This window comes from Procambarus clarkii, chromosome 81 (genome assembly GCF_040958095.1).
Source record: "Procambarus clarkii isolate CNS0578487 chromosome 81, FALCON_Pclarkii_2.0, whole genome shotgun sequence".
Classification (NCBI taxonomy): Eukaryota; Metazoa; Arthropoda; class Malacostraca; order Decapoda; family Cambaridae; genus Procambarus; species Procambarus clarkii.
The window spans coordinates 14,955,538-14,972,180 of NC_091230.1; the positions used below are offsets into that span (position 1 = coordinate 14,955,538).

General features: G+C 40.6%; 1 protein-coding gene across 3 annotated transcripts in view; it reads left to right on the forward strand.

Moving 5' to 3' along the window:
* Brms1 (breast cancer metastasis-suppressor 1-like protein) overlaps positions 1 to 15,580 on the forward strand; it is a 51,968-nt gene extending 36,388 nt beyond the window's left edge. For 2 of the 3 annotated variants that reach the window (XM_045766524.2, XM_045766523.2), the window contains exons 5-7: positions 1 to 32; positions 10,531 to 10,581; positions 14,291 to 15,580. The exon at positions 1 to 32 is cut by the window's left edge and continues 116 nt beyond it. In XM_045766524.2, coding sequence (XP_045622480.1) covers positions 1 to 32; positions 10,531 to 10,580 — 82 coding nt within the window. In that variant the 3' untranslated portion in view covers position 10,581; positions 14,291 to 15,580. Of the gene's footprint in view, positions 33 to 4,913; positions 5,028 to 10,530; positions 10,582 to 14,290 lie in introns of all 3 variants that reach the window. The other variant, XR_006774738.2, reaches the window with a different exon arrangement.
* The last annotated feature ends 1,063 nt before the right edge of the window (positions 15,581 to 16,643 follow it).

The window sequence follows — 16,643 nt, forward strand, 5'->3', positions numbered from 1 at the left end:
AGCTTTGACAGCATCTAAACGTAAAAGCAAATGTAAGTTCTCATGTGGACTTCTAAGTGCTGTATTCTAATTTAAATACATATAATGTTATTTAAGGTATTTTTGTTTTTGTTTGAATAGATTTTACCTGCCCTCTCTTGCCTATTATTGTTTGTGTTATGAGTTCGGGCGTTTGGCGTCCATTATTTTAGCTATCGGCTGTCTATCACAGTTGTTCAAAACCCTTATGTGTCATTGTACTTTATGTAAAAGTTCTGTTGTCCTGCTTAATTCATCAGTGTTCTTAATTTCCATCTTTATCATGTTCATGCCTAAGTTTGTGTGTGGGGAGTGAACTCCAGTTCATGGTCCCTCTCCATATAGGTATCAGTGCCTAGTTTAATTATTACAACAAATGTTGGAATAAGGCTGTGAATGGAGTTTCATCACTTACTACTCAACCCATCCTTCTGTTTAGATAGTACCTATTGTTATGGTCCTCAATAATCGCGAATTCGTACGTACTTAGCTTTTAGATAGTAGTATACTGACTAGTAAGGAATTCTTTAACAAAAAATTAAGCTAAGAACAAACTTAAATATTCCTAGCCCTAGTATAGCACATGTAATATGTATTACTGTACATGTGTTTGCTCAAATATCGTGTATTAGGCCTAGCAAGGTTAGGTTAGTTTAGTTTGTCTGCAACTTGAGTATAAAATAGTTTTCCGGTTTGTCCAAATCAATAGTGCCGATTTGTACTTTCTAATTTCGTTGTATGTATATATACATACTATGGTCCTCATCGCTACTATAAATACTAAAAAAAAAACAGGAGGATGGGCTATACTAATACACTCATTTCATTTTGCTTGCCACATTTCCCAGTCAAGTTTAGTAGGCATCCATCAATCTCGGGAGACTATGGAGTTGCACTCTGGTTGTCGGTCTGGAGTGGCCTCACCAGGGCACAAAGTCAGGGTAAATTGATATGGAGAGAGAAGCTGTCACCCTTGCAGCAGGTCCTCCTTTCTCCATGGTGCCGAAAGTCTCCAATGGAAAGGCAAACATCAATGCGATTCGTTCCAGCGACGTCGCAAGAACTGTCAGAACGTGGTTGAAGGCAACAGCGAACTGCCCTAGGGACTCCAGCTCCAGAGTTTATCTCCCAGTCAAGTACACACTTAGTTATTAACGTCATCTCCTCCATCTTGTATATTAGCCATCTGTTCAAATGGTAAGAGGCATTTTAACAATCTTGAGAGATGGTCTTCATAAGCTTGTCTCATGTCATTCCTTGGTCACCTTGTTATTGAATTATGCATGAGGATGTCAGACATTAGTTGTCACCTTTAAGTCAATGTTACATCTTTGCTAAAAAGTTTGGCATCTCATATTTTGCAGCTTAATTTCTTAATAAGTGAAGGCAGTAGTACCCAATACCTTATTGTTTTGTCTTGTTAGTTATCTGGGCTGTGCTACCTTGTTACTCCTTTAGACATGGTCTTGCTGGGACAGGACTATGCACAGTGAGGGCAGGTCGACATACTACACCGACATACTTGGAATGTTTGGAGTTAAGAGTTCGTTTAGTCTTTTGACAAGATAATAGGTTGGACTTGAGTTTTATTCTTTTGGTCCTGGTGGTTATTTTGTTGGGTTGCAGCCAGCTCTTTTTCTAGCTTCTGGTAGGGTCCTTTTATGGTTGACACTTGATTGGTTCGGCCAAAGGTACATCATTCGTTGTTTCCGGTGGTGACTTTATGCTGCTACCATAGGGCCACCAGTTCTGTGTTGGTGGGCTCTTTGTGGGTTAATCTGGTTTTCCTGGTTTCTTGTTCCAAGGCCAGTGTCTCTCAGGTTGTCCAGTGTCATTAAACCTTGCCAGCCTTTGATCTACCCTCATGCTCGTGATATTTGGAAGTACACTGCTGTGTCGGCCATTTTTGGTAATACGTCTTGGATGATATTCGAGCATGGGGGTTTTGGAGGTCTAACATTCTAGAATTGGCCAGTGATGGCCTGGCTGACCAGGGCCAGTTTCTTCCTTATATCCCTAACGAGGAGGGAGGTGGAGCCAATTAGCTGGTGGCTAGTTTCACAAAGGTTTGGTGGTTTGTTGTTTTTGTTCGGGAAGTTTTGACATTTTAGGGGCTACGGTCTTGTTTGAAACCATGCAAGGGTCTGTTTTGATTCACCTATCTTTCTGGGTGCCATTTAAAGGTTATCATCTTTGCCTAGGGTGCCTTTTCCTAGGCAAATATGATAACCTTTAAATGTAAGGTGATCATAGGCCATTGCTCCCTGTGCCTCTCTTGAGGGGATCAGGTTCTGGCTCGTGGTCTCTGGTAGGCATAAAGAATTCTGCGACTAGTGACACTAAGTAGTATGGCACTTAATTATCATGATAGCTTCAGGGAACTTCCAGGGGCTCACCCAGAAATTGGCATTTCATTATATTCAATGCCTTTTTTCACAATTTTTTACTGAAGTGCATTTCATATTTAATACTGTCCCCTCCTTATCATTCAGCATTGGTGGAGTCACTTTTGCTTGCATTCAGTGTTGATTCCTTTACGGCACCATTTCTCCATTTCCAAGTCGTTTTATGAATTTTTTCACCTCTGGCCTGCTCATGCTCCTCCTGAGCCATCCTTTTGTCTTGATCGGGTTTAAATCTTTCTATTGTCACCTCAGTTTACAGTTCCCATTTGGCTCGTGTTATCTTTCTTAAGGCTGTCTTCTTGTTGGCTCTCAGCTCTGACTGTAGAGTTGGGGAGCATCAGACTCATTTCCAGAGGTGAGTTTCTTTTCATTTGGAGCCTTCTCTTCTTTTCAGGTGAAGAATGAATTAGCTGACTTCTAAAGGGGTCCTTTGGTGATTGATGCTTAGTTGGTTTGGCTAGTGGTGCATCATTGGTTGTCTGGTAACGGCTCTCCATCACTACCTATATGCCACTGGTTCTGTCCTGGTGGATGCCTTGTTGGTTGACCCTTTTTTCTTGGTCCCCATTACAAGGCTTACACTTCTCAGGTCGTCTTCAAGTGTCATTAAGTCTAGCCAGCCTGCGATCTATTCTCAGATCTTATGATGCTTGCAAATATGCAGCTTTGACCACGGTCTTACCCATTGTGACCTGGGCTGATATTTTAGCTCGGGGATTTTTGCATTTTAACAGGGTTCTGGCAGCCCAGTATTTAGTCAGTGTTCCTGGTCTCAGTTGGTCATGTGTTGTTTTGGGCTGTGGCTCCCAGCCTGGGTTCTCTTCGTTGTAGTATCTACCACCTCACTACCTTCCTGGTAAGTCCTGTTTTTGTTCTCACTGGTTTAGCTTCAGAAAGTCATCAAGGGGTTTGGGCTCCCACCAGAAACCCTGCATTGAATGTAATGAAATGCCTCTCTGGAGGAGCCCTGGTGGTTCCCAGCTGCGTCACCCTCCTTCCTTCCCTCCAGGTTTGTCGTTCGATTGTGGGTTGTTCATCAGCTCCAGAACTAAGCTGGGGAGTCAGCCGAGGGCTGGGGCCAAACCCTCAGCCCGCTGGTGGCAGTAAGTAATACTAATGAGTTTCGAGGAAGTTTGAGTGAATCAATTGTTGTGTGCGACTCGTTTGCAGGGTTGTTTGACAGTTTTGAGGCTTTATTTTCTGTGAACCCTCCAGTTGTCTATAAAGCTTTGTTGACTTTCTGGATATCTTTTTCTGGTGGCAGATTGTGGATGGCAGATTGTCACACTCCCCCTGCAGCTTTGTGAGGGGGGGGGGGGGACCATGCTCTGGTATTCAGTAGGATAAACAGAACTTCTGCAACTGATATGACCTTTTAATATGGAGCAATCTCAGTGACACAGCTTCAGGGAGCCACTGGGGCTCTTCTAGAAAGAGGCATTTTATTACATTCAACACTGGATTTTCAGAATATCCTCAATACAATTCATAAAGCCTTCCAATTTGTGCATTGTCAAAATGTCATCAAAGTTGAGTGAAGCAATAGATTTTAATGAAAACTCTTAAAAATTGTTTTGGGATTTGAATTTCTCACCAAAAATGGTCACAAATATTCAACAATATCCCCTTTGATTATGTAAATTACTTTCTATATACTTTGTGTCTTGTATTTAATTAATTTGATTGTTTTATGTTTTCATAAGAAAAATACTATGTGGCAACTCACCGTTATTGCTACAATTTTTTTTAAATAATATTCAGTTGCAACCTAAAAAATTAAAATTAAACTTAGGCGTTTGCTGATCTTTTTTGAATAAAACTCAAAATGTAGCTAATAATCTAGGTTTTCTGCTGGCAGTAACAACAAACGAACTGGTTAAAAATGTACACTTATGTATTTGTGAAATTTATGTGAAGATTTACACCAGTCTTTCACACTCCTGAGTGCTTTGTCAAGGTCTGAGTATGCTGTTAGGAAGAGACTTCCATCTCAATGACTAAACGACTTGATTTAGTCGTCTCAACGACTTGATTAGTCTTTGAGATGCAAGTCTCATCCTAACCACATACTCAGACCTTGACATGGGGGCGAGAGAGTGCAGTGCGGTGAAGGGGGAGGGGAGTGCAGGGAGTGCAATTACATAAGTGTGGGTTTTTATCCCATGTTTTGTGTGTGTGTGAAAAGACATTACTGTACTGTTACTTAAATGAAGTGGTGTATAGGTTACAGAGCATAGTGGGCTCCATCATCTCCACATTTGTGGCTGTGCATATAGTTGACCATCACTCACCTTAATGCACCCATTTGTTCACTATTCTGATCCTGATTTTTTCTTTAATGTTTCTGTAGCTTATTTGAGAACTTGGTTTCTATCTGTATCCACTTGTTTGTTTACCTCCTATGTTATGTGATGTCTCTTGTCTGATCCTTTCTATTCATCTTAGTATTTTGTATGTGGTGATTGTGTCTCGTTTCTTCTTCTCTTCCAGTGACGTGAGGTTTAACTTCTTTAGTCTTACTTCGTAACTCATACCTCTCATCTCTGGGACTAGTCTGGTGACATACCTCTGAACTTTCTGCATCTTCATTTTATGTTTAATGAGGTAAGAACTCCACGTTGTACCACATTTTCTAGAACTGGTCTGACTCGTGTGGTATTCAAGGACTTGAACGACTTTCCTGAAAGCAGTTATGTTGGCCAACCTTTGCCTATGTAGCTGATAATATTCATATTTTGATAATATTTGATGAAGGCTTCTGGTGACAGAGTTAATGTAATATCAACCCACATAGTAAGTGTGGGAGTGTTTGGCAATGGTTGCTTGTGAATGATGTGGGGTGGGTGGTAGGGAGTGGTGTGGGTGGGTGGGTGGGTGGTAGGGAGTGGTGTGGGTGGGTGGGTGGTAGAGAGTGGTGTGGGTGGGTGGGTGGTAGGGAGTGGTGTGGGTGGGTGGGTGGTAGAGAGTGGTGTGGGTGGGTGGGTGGTAGGGAGTGGTGTGGGTGGGTGGGTGGTAGGGAGTGGTGTGGGTGGGTGGTCCATTCAAATTTCTAGTTTTATGGAAAACAATGAGTTGCACAACCCAGGACAATATGGATTTAGAGCGGGAAGATCCTGTCTGTCACAGTTACTCAACCACTATGACAAAATCACAGAAGCTCTAGAAGAAAAGCAAAATGCAGATGTTGTATACACAGACTTTGCAAAGGCGTTCGACAAATGTGACCATGGGGTGATAGCACACAAAATGAGGTCAATGGGAATAACTGGAAAAGTAGGATGCTGGATACTCAATTTCCTGTCGAACAGAACACAAAGAGTAACAGTCAATCAAATAAAATCGAGTCCAAGCGATGTTAAAAGCTCTGTACCTCAATGTACAGTCCTTGCACCACATTTTCCAGAACTGGTCTGACTCGTGTGGTATTTTGCTTTCGCATGCCGTTCCTTATTCTCATATTAGATATAGACAAAAATACACATCACAGCTTCGTGTCATCCTTCGCAGATGGCACAAAAATCAGCATGAAAATTACCTCTGCTGAAGACATTGAAAAATTACAAGCAGATGTCAACAAAGTTTTCGATTGGGCAGCAGAAAATAACATGATGTTTAACAGTGTAAAATTTCAGGTACTTAGGTACGGCAAAAATGAGGATCTGAAATATAATACAGGGTACAAAACACAATCGAATCTTCCCATAGTAGAAAAACAGCATGTTAAGGATTTGGGAATAATGATGTCCGATGATCTAACGTTTAGGGAGCATAACCAAGCAAATATTGCGTCAGCCAGAAAAATGATCGGATGGAATACAAGAACTTTCAAATCCAGGGATCCCACCACAATAGTTGTACTCTTCAAGTCACTTGAAGGCGCAATTTAGAACATAATTTTCTCTGTTGTGACTAATCAAGAGGAGGGGGGGGGGCTGGTTTTTGTTGGGATTGGTCTTCTAAGGGACTCACTGGGCCTTCAGCTGGCATTACTTTTGCTTTTTCATGAGATAGCCCCATCTTCCCCTGTGCTTTGCCTCCGTCTTGGTCATTGGCTTCTCTACTCTGGTCAGTCATCGTCTTTTCTGCTGCCTTTTTCCTACTTTTGGCCCATCGCTGCTTTTCATGGCTTCTGCACTGGAGTGCCTTGTGCCATCTTGCAACATTTCTCTTTTTCAACCTTACAGAGGCTTTAGGAGCTCAGTCTTGTTGGCTGCTCTTCTCTGAAGGGTTCTTCCTGGCCTGTTGGATGTGGTGTGGTCTTTGGGGCTGGTAGCTTCAAGTGGTTCTTCTACTGATGTCTGAAGACCTAACGTTTAGGGAGATGGATTACGAGAACTTACGAATCCAGGTATCCCATCACAATGGTTGTAATCTTCAAATCACTCGTGCTGTCCGGCCTTCAATACTGCTCAGTACTCACTTCCTCCCTTCAGAGCAGGAGAGATTGCTGAAATAGGAGGAGTACAGAGAACATATACAGCACGCATAGATCCGACAAAGCACCTAAATTATTGGGATCGTTTCAAAGCTCTCCAAATGTACTCACTAGAAATGAGACGAGAGAGATATCAAATGATATACACGTGGAAAATACTGGAGGGCCAGGTACCAAATCTACAAAGTAAAATAACAACAAACTGGAGTGAAGGATATGAAAGAAAATGCAGAATAGAACCAGTGAAGAGCAGGGGTGCCATAGGCACAATCAGAGAACACTGTACAGGGATACCTCGGTTTAAGAGTTTAATCTGTTCCTGGAGACGGCTTGTAATCTGAAAACTCGTAAACCGAAGCTGATTTCCCAATATGAAATAATGGGAAATGAATTAAACCGTTCCTGACTACCCAAAAACCTCACTTCAAACTAAATTTTATACCTAATTCATCCAAATCTACACTACAAAAGTATGTTCAAGTTATTACTTACCATTGCTGATGACTGCTGTTGGCATTTGGAAGATGGTGAGGAGGGAGGAGGAGAAGAGGTGTTACTGTTTGGACGGGGAGTCCCCTTCCATTATAACATCAGGCAGTGAGGACCTCTCTGGAGTGTGCATTCTCTGGCACGTTTTGCCTGCATACTACTAGGACGTGCTTGTGGCTCACTGCTTGCTTGTCTTACTAAGAAACTGTCTAAAGGCATTTGTTTTTCCCTACATTTTAACACTTGTCTGTAGTAAGACATCACATTGTCATTTAAAAGATCAATGCAACGGCCTGCTACAGCTTTATTTGGGTGAGTTTTTTCAACAAAACTTTGCAGTTCTTGCCATACTTCACACATTTTCTTAATGAGGAAGGGACATTCTCTACTGCCTCTACTCACAACTATTTTCTTTGGTTGAACCTTACCACTGGCTTTCTTGGGACCCATTGTGAGATATATAGTAAAAACTTTTATGCTGAAATGGTCAAATATCCAACAAAACACTAAATCCTGGTGAAGAATTCAGGCGGGATAGTCACTGGGCGCGAGGCACTGGTAAACTGAGGCGATCGCCGTGCTACCACGCGCTAGGTCGGCCCGTACGTGTATAAACATGCGTGTATCCCGATGCAACGCTCGTATCCCGATGCAAATTTTCCGAGCAAATCCTGCTCGTAACCCGAAAAACTCATAACCAAGGACGCTCGTAATCCGAGTTACCACTGTATAAACATCAGAGGTCTACAATTGTTCAACATCCTCCCAGCGAGTATAAGAAATATTGCCAGAACAACCGTGGACATCTTCAAGAGAAACCTTGAGGTACCTTGGGGGTTCGATCTACAATGGTGATCAGGTGGCTTTTCTCGTTGTGTCCCACCTGCAGGCTTCTTCTCGGCGAAAGTATGAAGTCTCTTGGTGTTCTTTTCACCACTTCCTTTCTCTTCGTAGATTAACTTCTGTTTTTGTTTGTGTTGTTTTGTCTTTCCTTTCTTGGCTCTTTCAGGACCAACATTTTATGCTGAATACTGTTGCCTTTTATCGTGCGGTGCTGGCGGAGCCGCTCCAGCTTGCGTTCGGGGTAAATATCATTTCGGCTTTGTTCCGTAAGCTTTCGCATGCTTTTTACCCCCTATGGCCTGCTCAGGGGCCGCCTGAGCCGTCCTGGTCTTTGTATCGGGTGCTCTCTTTCTCCCTTCTCGGTTTGTTGTGGCCCCCCTTCAGTCCAAAGTTGTTTTCAAGATGCTTTGTTTTTGTAGGCTTTGGCTTCTGGGGGTCGGGTCGGTGAGCTTCATGCTCTCCTCCGGTGAGCTTCATGCTCTCCTCCGGTGAGCTTCATGCTCTCCTCCGGTGAGCTTCATGCTCTCCTCCGGTGAGCTTCATGCTCTCCTCCTGTGCAGGGATTTCTACTCGTTCATTCCTGGTGGACGTTTTGTTCATTTGCAGCCATCTTCTACTTTTCTGATGAAGAACGAAATGGCGGGCTTCCAGAAGGGTCTGTGGGTTATTGATGCTTGATTGGTCAGGCCCAGGGGTGCATCATGTGCTGTGTCCGGTTGCGTCTTTTTGCCGTTACCTGCACACCTCGGGATGGGTGTCTGGGGACGCGCTTTGGGTTGATCCGATTAAATGGAGACTACCGAGACATTACCGAAAATGGTGCATTTCATCACATTCAATGTTCCAGTTATACATTCTCAAATACTGTATGCTTTATAACAAGTAGCATAAATGTTTTCCAAATGTACTCATGCTAATGGATATCAAATCCTAATTTTAAGTTTTCCTCTTTTTGCAGGTCACTAATTATTAATTTTATTATATTGCAACTGACAGTTTTTCATAATTTGTTGAAAGCTTCACATCAGTAGCTCCTTGAAGCTTTGACACCAGAGTAAGCAAGCCTTAGGTAGCACACCAGACTATATGACATCCACAAAAACCTTCTGTGAGCCAAGATTAGAATTTAGCTCCCACTGCAAAGTGAGGGGAGTCTGGTGAACAGTGATCATCCCAAAACTGAGAAAAATCCCACCAAAAAGCAGAAGTGTCCCAGAACATACACCTGCTTGGAAGAAGTTGTAATCCTGATGAAAACAGTCATTATTGGAGCATACCTAGAGAAGGTTTAGGGACTTGTCATACTCCGCTAGCTCAGCCTGGGGCCCAAGCTTGATTTGTGATAACTTGGTCCAACAGGTTGTTGCTTGGAGCAGTCTGCAGGCCCACATATCCACTACAGTCTAGTTGGTCCGGCACTTCTTGCAAGAACTTATCTAAGTACTTCTTGAAGGAGTTCACATTTGTTCCAGCAACATTTCTAATGCTTGGTGGGAGAGAATTGAACAGCTGTGAACCTCTGATATTCATAGTGCTGTGCTCTGAAATTGTGCCTACGGCACCTCTACTCCTCACTGGTTCTTTTCTGTCTTTCCTTCTGCATCTTTCACTCCAGTATGTTATTATTTTACTGTGCAAATTTGGGACCAGGATCAAATTTTTCTCTATTTTCCATGTACTAGTATATAATATTTGATGCCCCTCTCATCTTCTCATGGGAGGAGGAGTACATGTTGACAGCTTCGAGACAATCTCAACAATTTAGGTGCTTTATTGTGTGTATTCGTGCCGTATATGTTCTCTGTATTCCCTGTATTACAGAAATATCTCTGAAATCTGCTCTGCTCTGAAAGGGGAAGTGAGTATTGAGTGGTTCTCAAGACGAGACAGCACAAGTGGTTTAAATAGTATTAGCAACAAAATTAGTATGTGGGCATCAAAAACTTTTTTGATGCCTGAAAGTATGCATATAAGTGGCTTTAGGTTTAGTATGTACTTGCAGTACCTAGAAATCCAACATTTGCCTTGTGTCCCATTTTGTATGTATGTACTTTATCCTAAATAGATATTTTACTATTAATATTATTATGAAATGATAGTGAGATTTATTTCAAGAGTCAAAATAATTTCCATTACATGCACAGAGAGCTATTATATATTTATTTAAATCATACATGTAAAACTCGGATAATAATTGTTTAAATCGTCATATGATGATAACCTTTACCTCGTGAATCAACATATGGCAATAACTACTGTTTAAGGGTTAAATGTTAATTGTATGTCATGTAAGAGCAAAATGCAGCACAGTACTCTATTTTGTATTTTTATCTTTTTCAGTTGGTAAAATCACTTCTCCTCGTCATTATTCAGAAGCCTTTCCTGTATAAGGTAAGTTAATATATTATTATACTGTGATCATTCTCTAATCCAGATCTTGGTGCCCCTAATCTATGGGTAATTAGGACAATGTCTGATCTGGTATATATATTCAGGTAGTCTGGTGTAGGTCAGATCTGAAGTCAGTGTATAAACATTTAAATTATTTCATTATTGTATTAATTTTGTTTCAGATATGATTATGATTATTAGAAATAGATTGAGTCTATCAATTTTGCAAACTACAGTATATGAGACGAACCTTGATTTGTTACATCTGGAGATTCGTTGCAACCAAAGATACCTTTCAGAGGCATTTATGTGATGCATTTTTTTTTTACACAAGAAAATCCATTTTTATACGATACTGTTCCACTACAATAATGGAGACGGGGGGGGAGAGAGGCCAGCAGAGGAAGAGAGAGGCATGCAGAGGTAGTGTCAGGGGGAGACACTACCTCTGTCAGAGGTAGTGTCAGAGAGCTCCAATGCCAGAGAGTTCCAATGATTTAAATAACATAAATGTGATACAATGGAATCTCGGGTTACGAGCGTCCCTGTTTACGAGTTTTTCGGGTTACGAGTCCGATTTGTTAGAAAAATTTGAATCGGGATACGAACATTGCATCGAGTCACGAGTTTGTTTATACGCGTACGGGCCGACCTAGTGTGTGGTGGCACGGCGATAGCGCCACAGTTTACCAGTGCCTCGCGCCCAGTGACTATCCTGCCTGAATTCTTCACAAAGATTTACAGTTTATTTTTGGAGTTTTTACTATTTGAGCATAAAATTTGTCATAATATACATCGCAATGGGTCCCAAGAAAGCCAGTGGTAAGGTTCAAGGCAAGAAATCACATGTGAGGATGACAATAGAGGAAAAGCAAGAGATCATTCGGAAGCATGAAAATGGTGCACGTGTTGTTGAACTTTGTAGGGAGTACAACAAATCCACATCAACGATATGCACTATACTAGCCAAGAAAAAGGACATTATGAGTGCTAAAGTGGCAAAACGAATATCAACAATCACGAAACAAAGACCACAAATACTTGAGGAAGTGGAAAAGTTATTAGTTTGGATACACAACAAGGAGTTAGTGGGTGATAGTGTTTCAGAGGCCATCATTTGTGAGAAAGCCAGGGTATTGCACGAAGACCTTGTAAAGAAAACCCCTGGAACGAGTGCAGATACAAAAAGGCAAGCAGGGGAGGGTTTGAGAAATTTAGAAAAAGAAGTGGTATTCATAGTGTTGTGAGGCATGGGGTGGCTGCCAGCTCAGACAAACCAGCAGCTGAAAAATTTATTGAAGAATTTAAAGAGTTTGCAGAGGTTGAGGGATACCTCAGCCCAATTGAGCTCAGCTTAATTGTGATGAAACAGGACTGTTCTGGAAAAGATTGCCTAAGAGGACATACATTACCAAGGAGGAAAAATCATTGCCCGGATACAAGTCTATGAAAGATAGGTTTACGCTTTTCTGTGTGCAAATGCAAGTGGTTATTTGAAAATTAAACCCTTGCTAGTGTATCATTCTGAAAATCCAAGGGTTTTCAAACAGTGTAAAGTGCAGAAAAACCAAATGTGTGTAATGTGGAGGGCTAATAGTAAGGCATGGGTGACTAGGAATTTTTTTCGGAGTGGGTGAATGAAGTGGTGTGCCCTGCCATAGAAAAATATCTGCAGGAGAAACATTTGCCACTCAAGGCCCTGCTTCTTGACAATGCTCCTACTCATCTTCCAGGCTTGGATGATGAATTGTTTAACAGATACAGTAATTTTCTCATAGTAAAGTTCCTTCCTCCTAACACCACTCCTCTAATTCAGCCTATGGACCAGAAAATCATAGTGAAATTTTAAGAAACTTTATGAAAGGACACTTTTCCGGAAATGTTTTGAAGTGACTGAAGCCACAAACCTCACCCTCAAAGAATTCTGGAAACGCCATTTTAACATTTGTAGTTCTTTAAAACTTGTTAATTCGTTGACAAAGCCTGGCAAGAAGTGACTCAAAGATCACCCCCTGATCTCTAGCTGGAAAAAATTGTGGCTTGAATGTGTGACAGAACTAGACTTTGAGGGGTTTGAGCCTGTAAATGATGCGCCTATTGTTGAGGAAATTGTTACTCTGGGCCGGCAAATGGGCATGGAATTGGATGGTGATGATGTGGAGGAGTTGGTGGAAGAAGACAACAAAGAACTGACCACCGAAGAACTCCAAGCCCTTCAAAAGGAACAGCAAGAAGACCCAGCTGAAGATGTTTCTCCAGTGGAGGAGGATGAGGCAGCAGCGAATGTCCCTTCCACAACCATTAAGAAGTGGTGTCAGATGTGGGAAGAGATGCAAACTTTTATTGAAAAGAATCACCCAGAGAAAGCTGTAGTAGGCCGTTGCATTAATCTTTTCAATGACAATGTAATGCCTCACTACAGAGACATTTTGCAAAGAAGGGAAAAACAATCTTCCATGGACAGATTTGTTGTGAGAACATCGAGCAGTGAGCCACAACCAGGACCTAGTGGTATGCAGGCAAAACGTGCCAGAGAATGCACCCCAGAGAGGTCCTCACTGCCTGATGTTGTAATGGAAGGGGACTCCCCTTCCAAACAGTAACACCTCCCCTCCTCCCCTCTCCTCACCATCTTTCATACACCAACAGCAGTCATCAGCAATGGTAAGTAATAACTTGAACATACTTTTGCAGTGTAGATTTTGATGAATTAAGTATAAAATTTAGTTTGAAGTGAGGTTTTTGGGTAGTCACAAATGGATTAATTCATTTCCCATTATTTCTTATGGGGACATTAGCTTCGGGTTACGAGCTGTCTCCAGGAACGGATTAAATTCTTAAACCGAGGTACCCCTGTACGCCGATTTTTAGCCCGAGTGTGCAATCGAATGAAAAGTGACGTAATTTGTAAGAGGACGGGTTGCACTGGCGGGAGATTTGAAACGTAGCTTTCCTGCGAGGTTCCTTCCGTACATGGTCTTGATAATCCAGAGACACCAAAATGCAGTTACAGTACCATGTTATGACATCTGTTAAACTTGAGCAGTTAGCCTGAACTGGCCCTGCCGTCCTTGTTGACCAAACCACACACTAGAAAGTGAAGGGACGAGGAGGATGTATTGGTCCGTCCTGGACCTTGCAGTCCTTGATGGTCAGGGTTAATGTCATTCAGCTATAGTATGTAACTGTGCACCACTAACATTCAAATCATGCTTAGAAACTTTCAGTGTTTAATGTCACTTTTCTTTCTGGCACTACTGTTATTATCTTTTTGATTTTGTTTAATTTATTCATACTGCACTGCTCTAGCTGCTCGATATGGTTTCAACTCTCAGTAGATTTTGATATCAGAAAATACAAACTTCTTTGTGCAATTTTTACTAAGGTAAAATCTTACTCTAATACTGTATAACATTTCTAAAATATAATTTTTTTTTTAATATTTATAGTACAAAGCAAGATTAGCAAAGATAAGAAAAAACAGTTTGTTAGAAACTACACTGGGATGAACTGACAACCAATTCACCACATCTTCCGGATTCTGATTTTTTTTTATATAAATAACCTCAAAGTCCTGGATGAGAATCTCATAGACTGATATAGGCTGTTGTTAAGAGGTTACCCATACAGAGAGGTTCAGATTTCAAAGGGGGCACTGGATGTTGATTTAACTATGTATATCGCTAATTTCTTTTCATTTATTTTTCAGGATGGTTGATTCCAGATTTCTCTATTTTTTACTGCCCTGTATATTTTGTTTATAAGGTGTATAGTTCATGAACATAACAAAATATTGCAACTTTGTGTTTAAACTTTAATTATATGGCACAAAGTACAAGTCCTCATGCTGATGTCCATTCAGAATACAATTTAGGATAATAATGTTGATATCTTTTGTGTGTTACAATTAAAATCTCAAAAGGGTTTGTTCAGTTTTCTGTGCAGTAACATTTTAGGTTCCATTGGGATATTATAAATTAGTTTTTTATTGTTAATAATTAAAAAAATAAGGCATAGTGAATCCAAGATTATGTAGGTGCTTCGGTACACAATGCTAAATGTGTACAGAAAGGTAATGAAGTGTTTTTACTTCAAGCAGTAATTCACCTCACATAAATCATGTAAATACATTAGCGATTAATACAAAAATAAAATTTGTTATTTTCTGTGTCTGTCCTGATATACTATCAGCTTGAATTGCAATATGTATTTCTTAAACTCTTGTACTTATCCTTTGAGACGGAACTTGGAGAAATTAGAGAAATTATCAGTTATTAGTTTTTTATACAAACATTTTTATTTTGCATTTCTAAACCAGAAGAAACCATGATTAAATAGTAATTATTATTTTAGTGGTTGTCCACAAAGAATCTCATATGGATTTGCTGTGCATGTGTCACTTACATGTTATACCTTATCCTGCTTAACTGGTAATGTTTGCACAAGACTTCACAGTAGTAAAACATGTATTTAATCCTAATCAAGTTTAATTTTTTTTTTATATATTACTGTTGTATATAAGTTTGTACATGCTCAAATCATCAGCATCAAAATTGTATTTGCTCTGTAATTGGTTAATACTTTTATTATAATATTGTGACCTAATTTGTATCCTTCAAGGTAAATTATGTAAATTTCCTGATAATGGCCTGCAGTCATAATTGTTGTTGTATTAGTGTAGCTACAACTACTAACATTTGGTAAGTGAAGACTTTGTAAATGGGATAAATTGGATTATTTATGAGTGTATAAGAGAATGTTCATGGCTGTAACGGCAAACACTGACTGATGGTTATGTTTCTATATTGTTGTTGTTTGTGAAGATCACTAGATGCATCTCCAGTGTTTGCTCTTGCAACACACATTCTTGCTCATGAAAGATACTATTTCTAAAGCATTTAGGCCTTAAAATTTATTTAAATTAAATTAATTCATTTTGGCAATCATAATTTTATTTATATTAAATACTGTATTGTAACAATAGGTTTCTTACATTTTATCTCTTGTTTTCTTTTCCTTGTGGTTTAATAACTTTATGGGTTGGATTCATATACCACTGTAGGACTACCATGGGAAGGGAGTAGTAGTTCCATATTTTTATCCTCCACATTGCTATTTCAGGATATAGTAAAATCTCAATTATCATGCCCTTCTCTATCAGAAAGTTATCAGAAAGAAACTAAAGTAATGACTGTTAAAATGAGAACTCAAGACATCAGACTCGCAATACGTGGACATAAAATTGAGTGGGTTACCTCTTTTCAATACCTTGGAGTCATAATAGACAGCCAGTTGAAATTCACTCAAGAAATTTAATGTCTTCGGCAATGTTGTATAGCCAGAAATTGCTTTGAGCTCCCTGACAAGTCTTTGAGATGGTGCATTTCTACCAGTACTCAAAATGTACTATGTTCAAACAGTTAGGTTACTCAATGGTGCTACGTAGCCTTCCTGGCTTGGTGCCTTTTTTTTGATAATTACTTAGGTCATTCATTGACTATGATGCTCCTGCTCTTACATCCCTCAGTGATAGGCAATGGAGAAACTAGAAGTGTCTCAAACTGATGCACTCAGAACACTGCTGGGAGCACCTATATTTAGTTTAGACCTGTGGGTGCTTGTTTAGACCAGTGGGTGTTTATTTAGACCTGTGAGTGCTTGTTTAGACCAGTGGGTGCTTGTTTAGACCTGTGGGTGCTTGTTTAGACCTGTGGGTGCTTGTTCAGACCAGTGGGTGCTTGTTCAGACCTGTGGGTGCTTGTTCAGACCTGTGGGTGCTTGTTTAGACCTGTGGGTGCTTGTTCAGACCTGTGGGTGCTTGTTCAGACCTGTGGGTGCTTGTTCAGACCTGTGGGTGCTTGTTCAGACCTGTGGGTGCTTGTTCAGACCTGTGGGTGCTTGTTCAGACCTGTGGGTGCTTGTTCAGACCTGTGGGTGCTTGTTTAGACCTGTGGGTGTTTGTTTAGACCTGTGGGTGTTTGTTTAGACCAGTGGGTGCTTGTTTAGACCAGTGGGTGCTTTAGACCTGTGGGTGCTTGTTTAGACCTTGTAACACTGTAAAA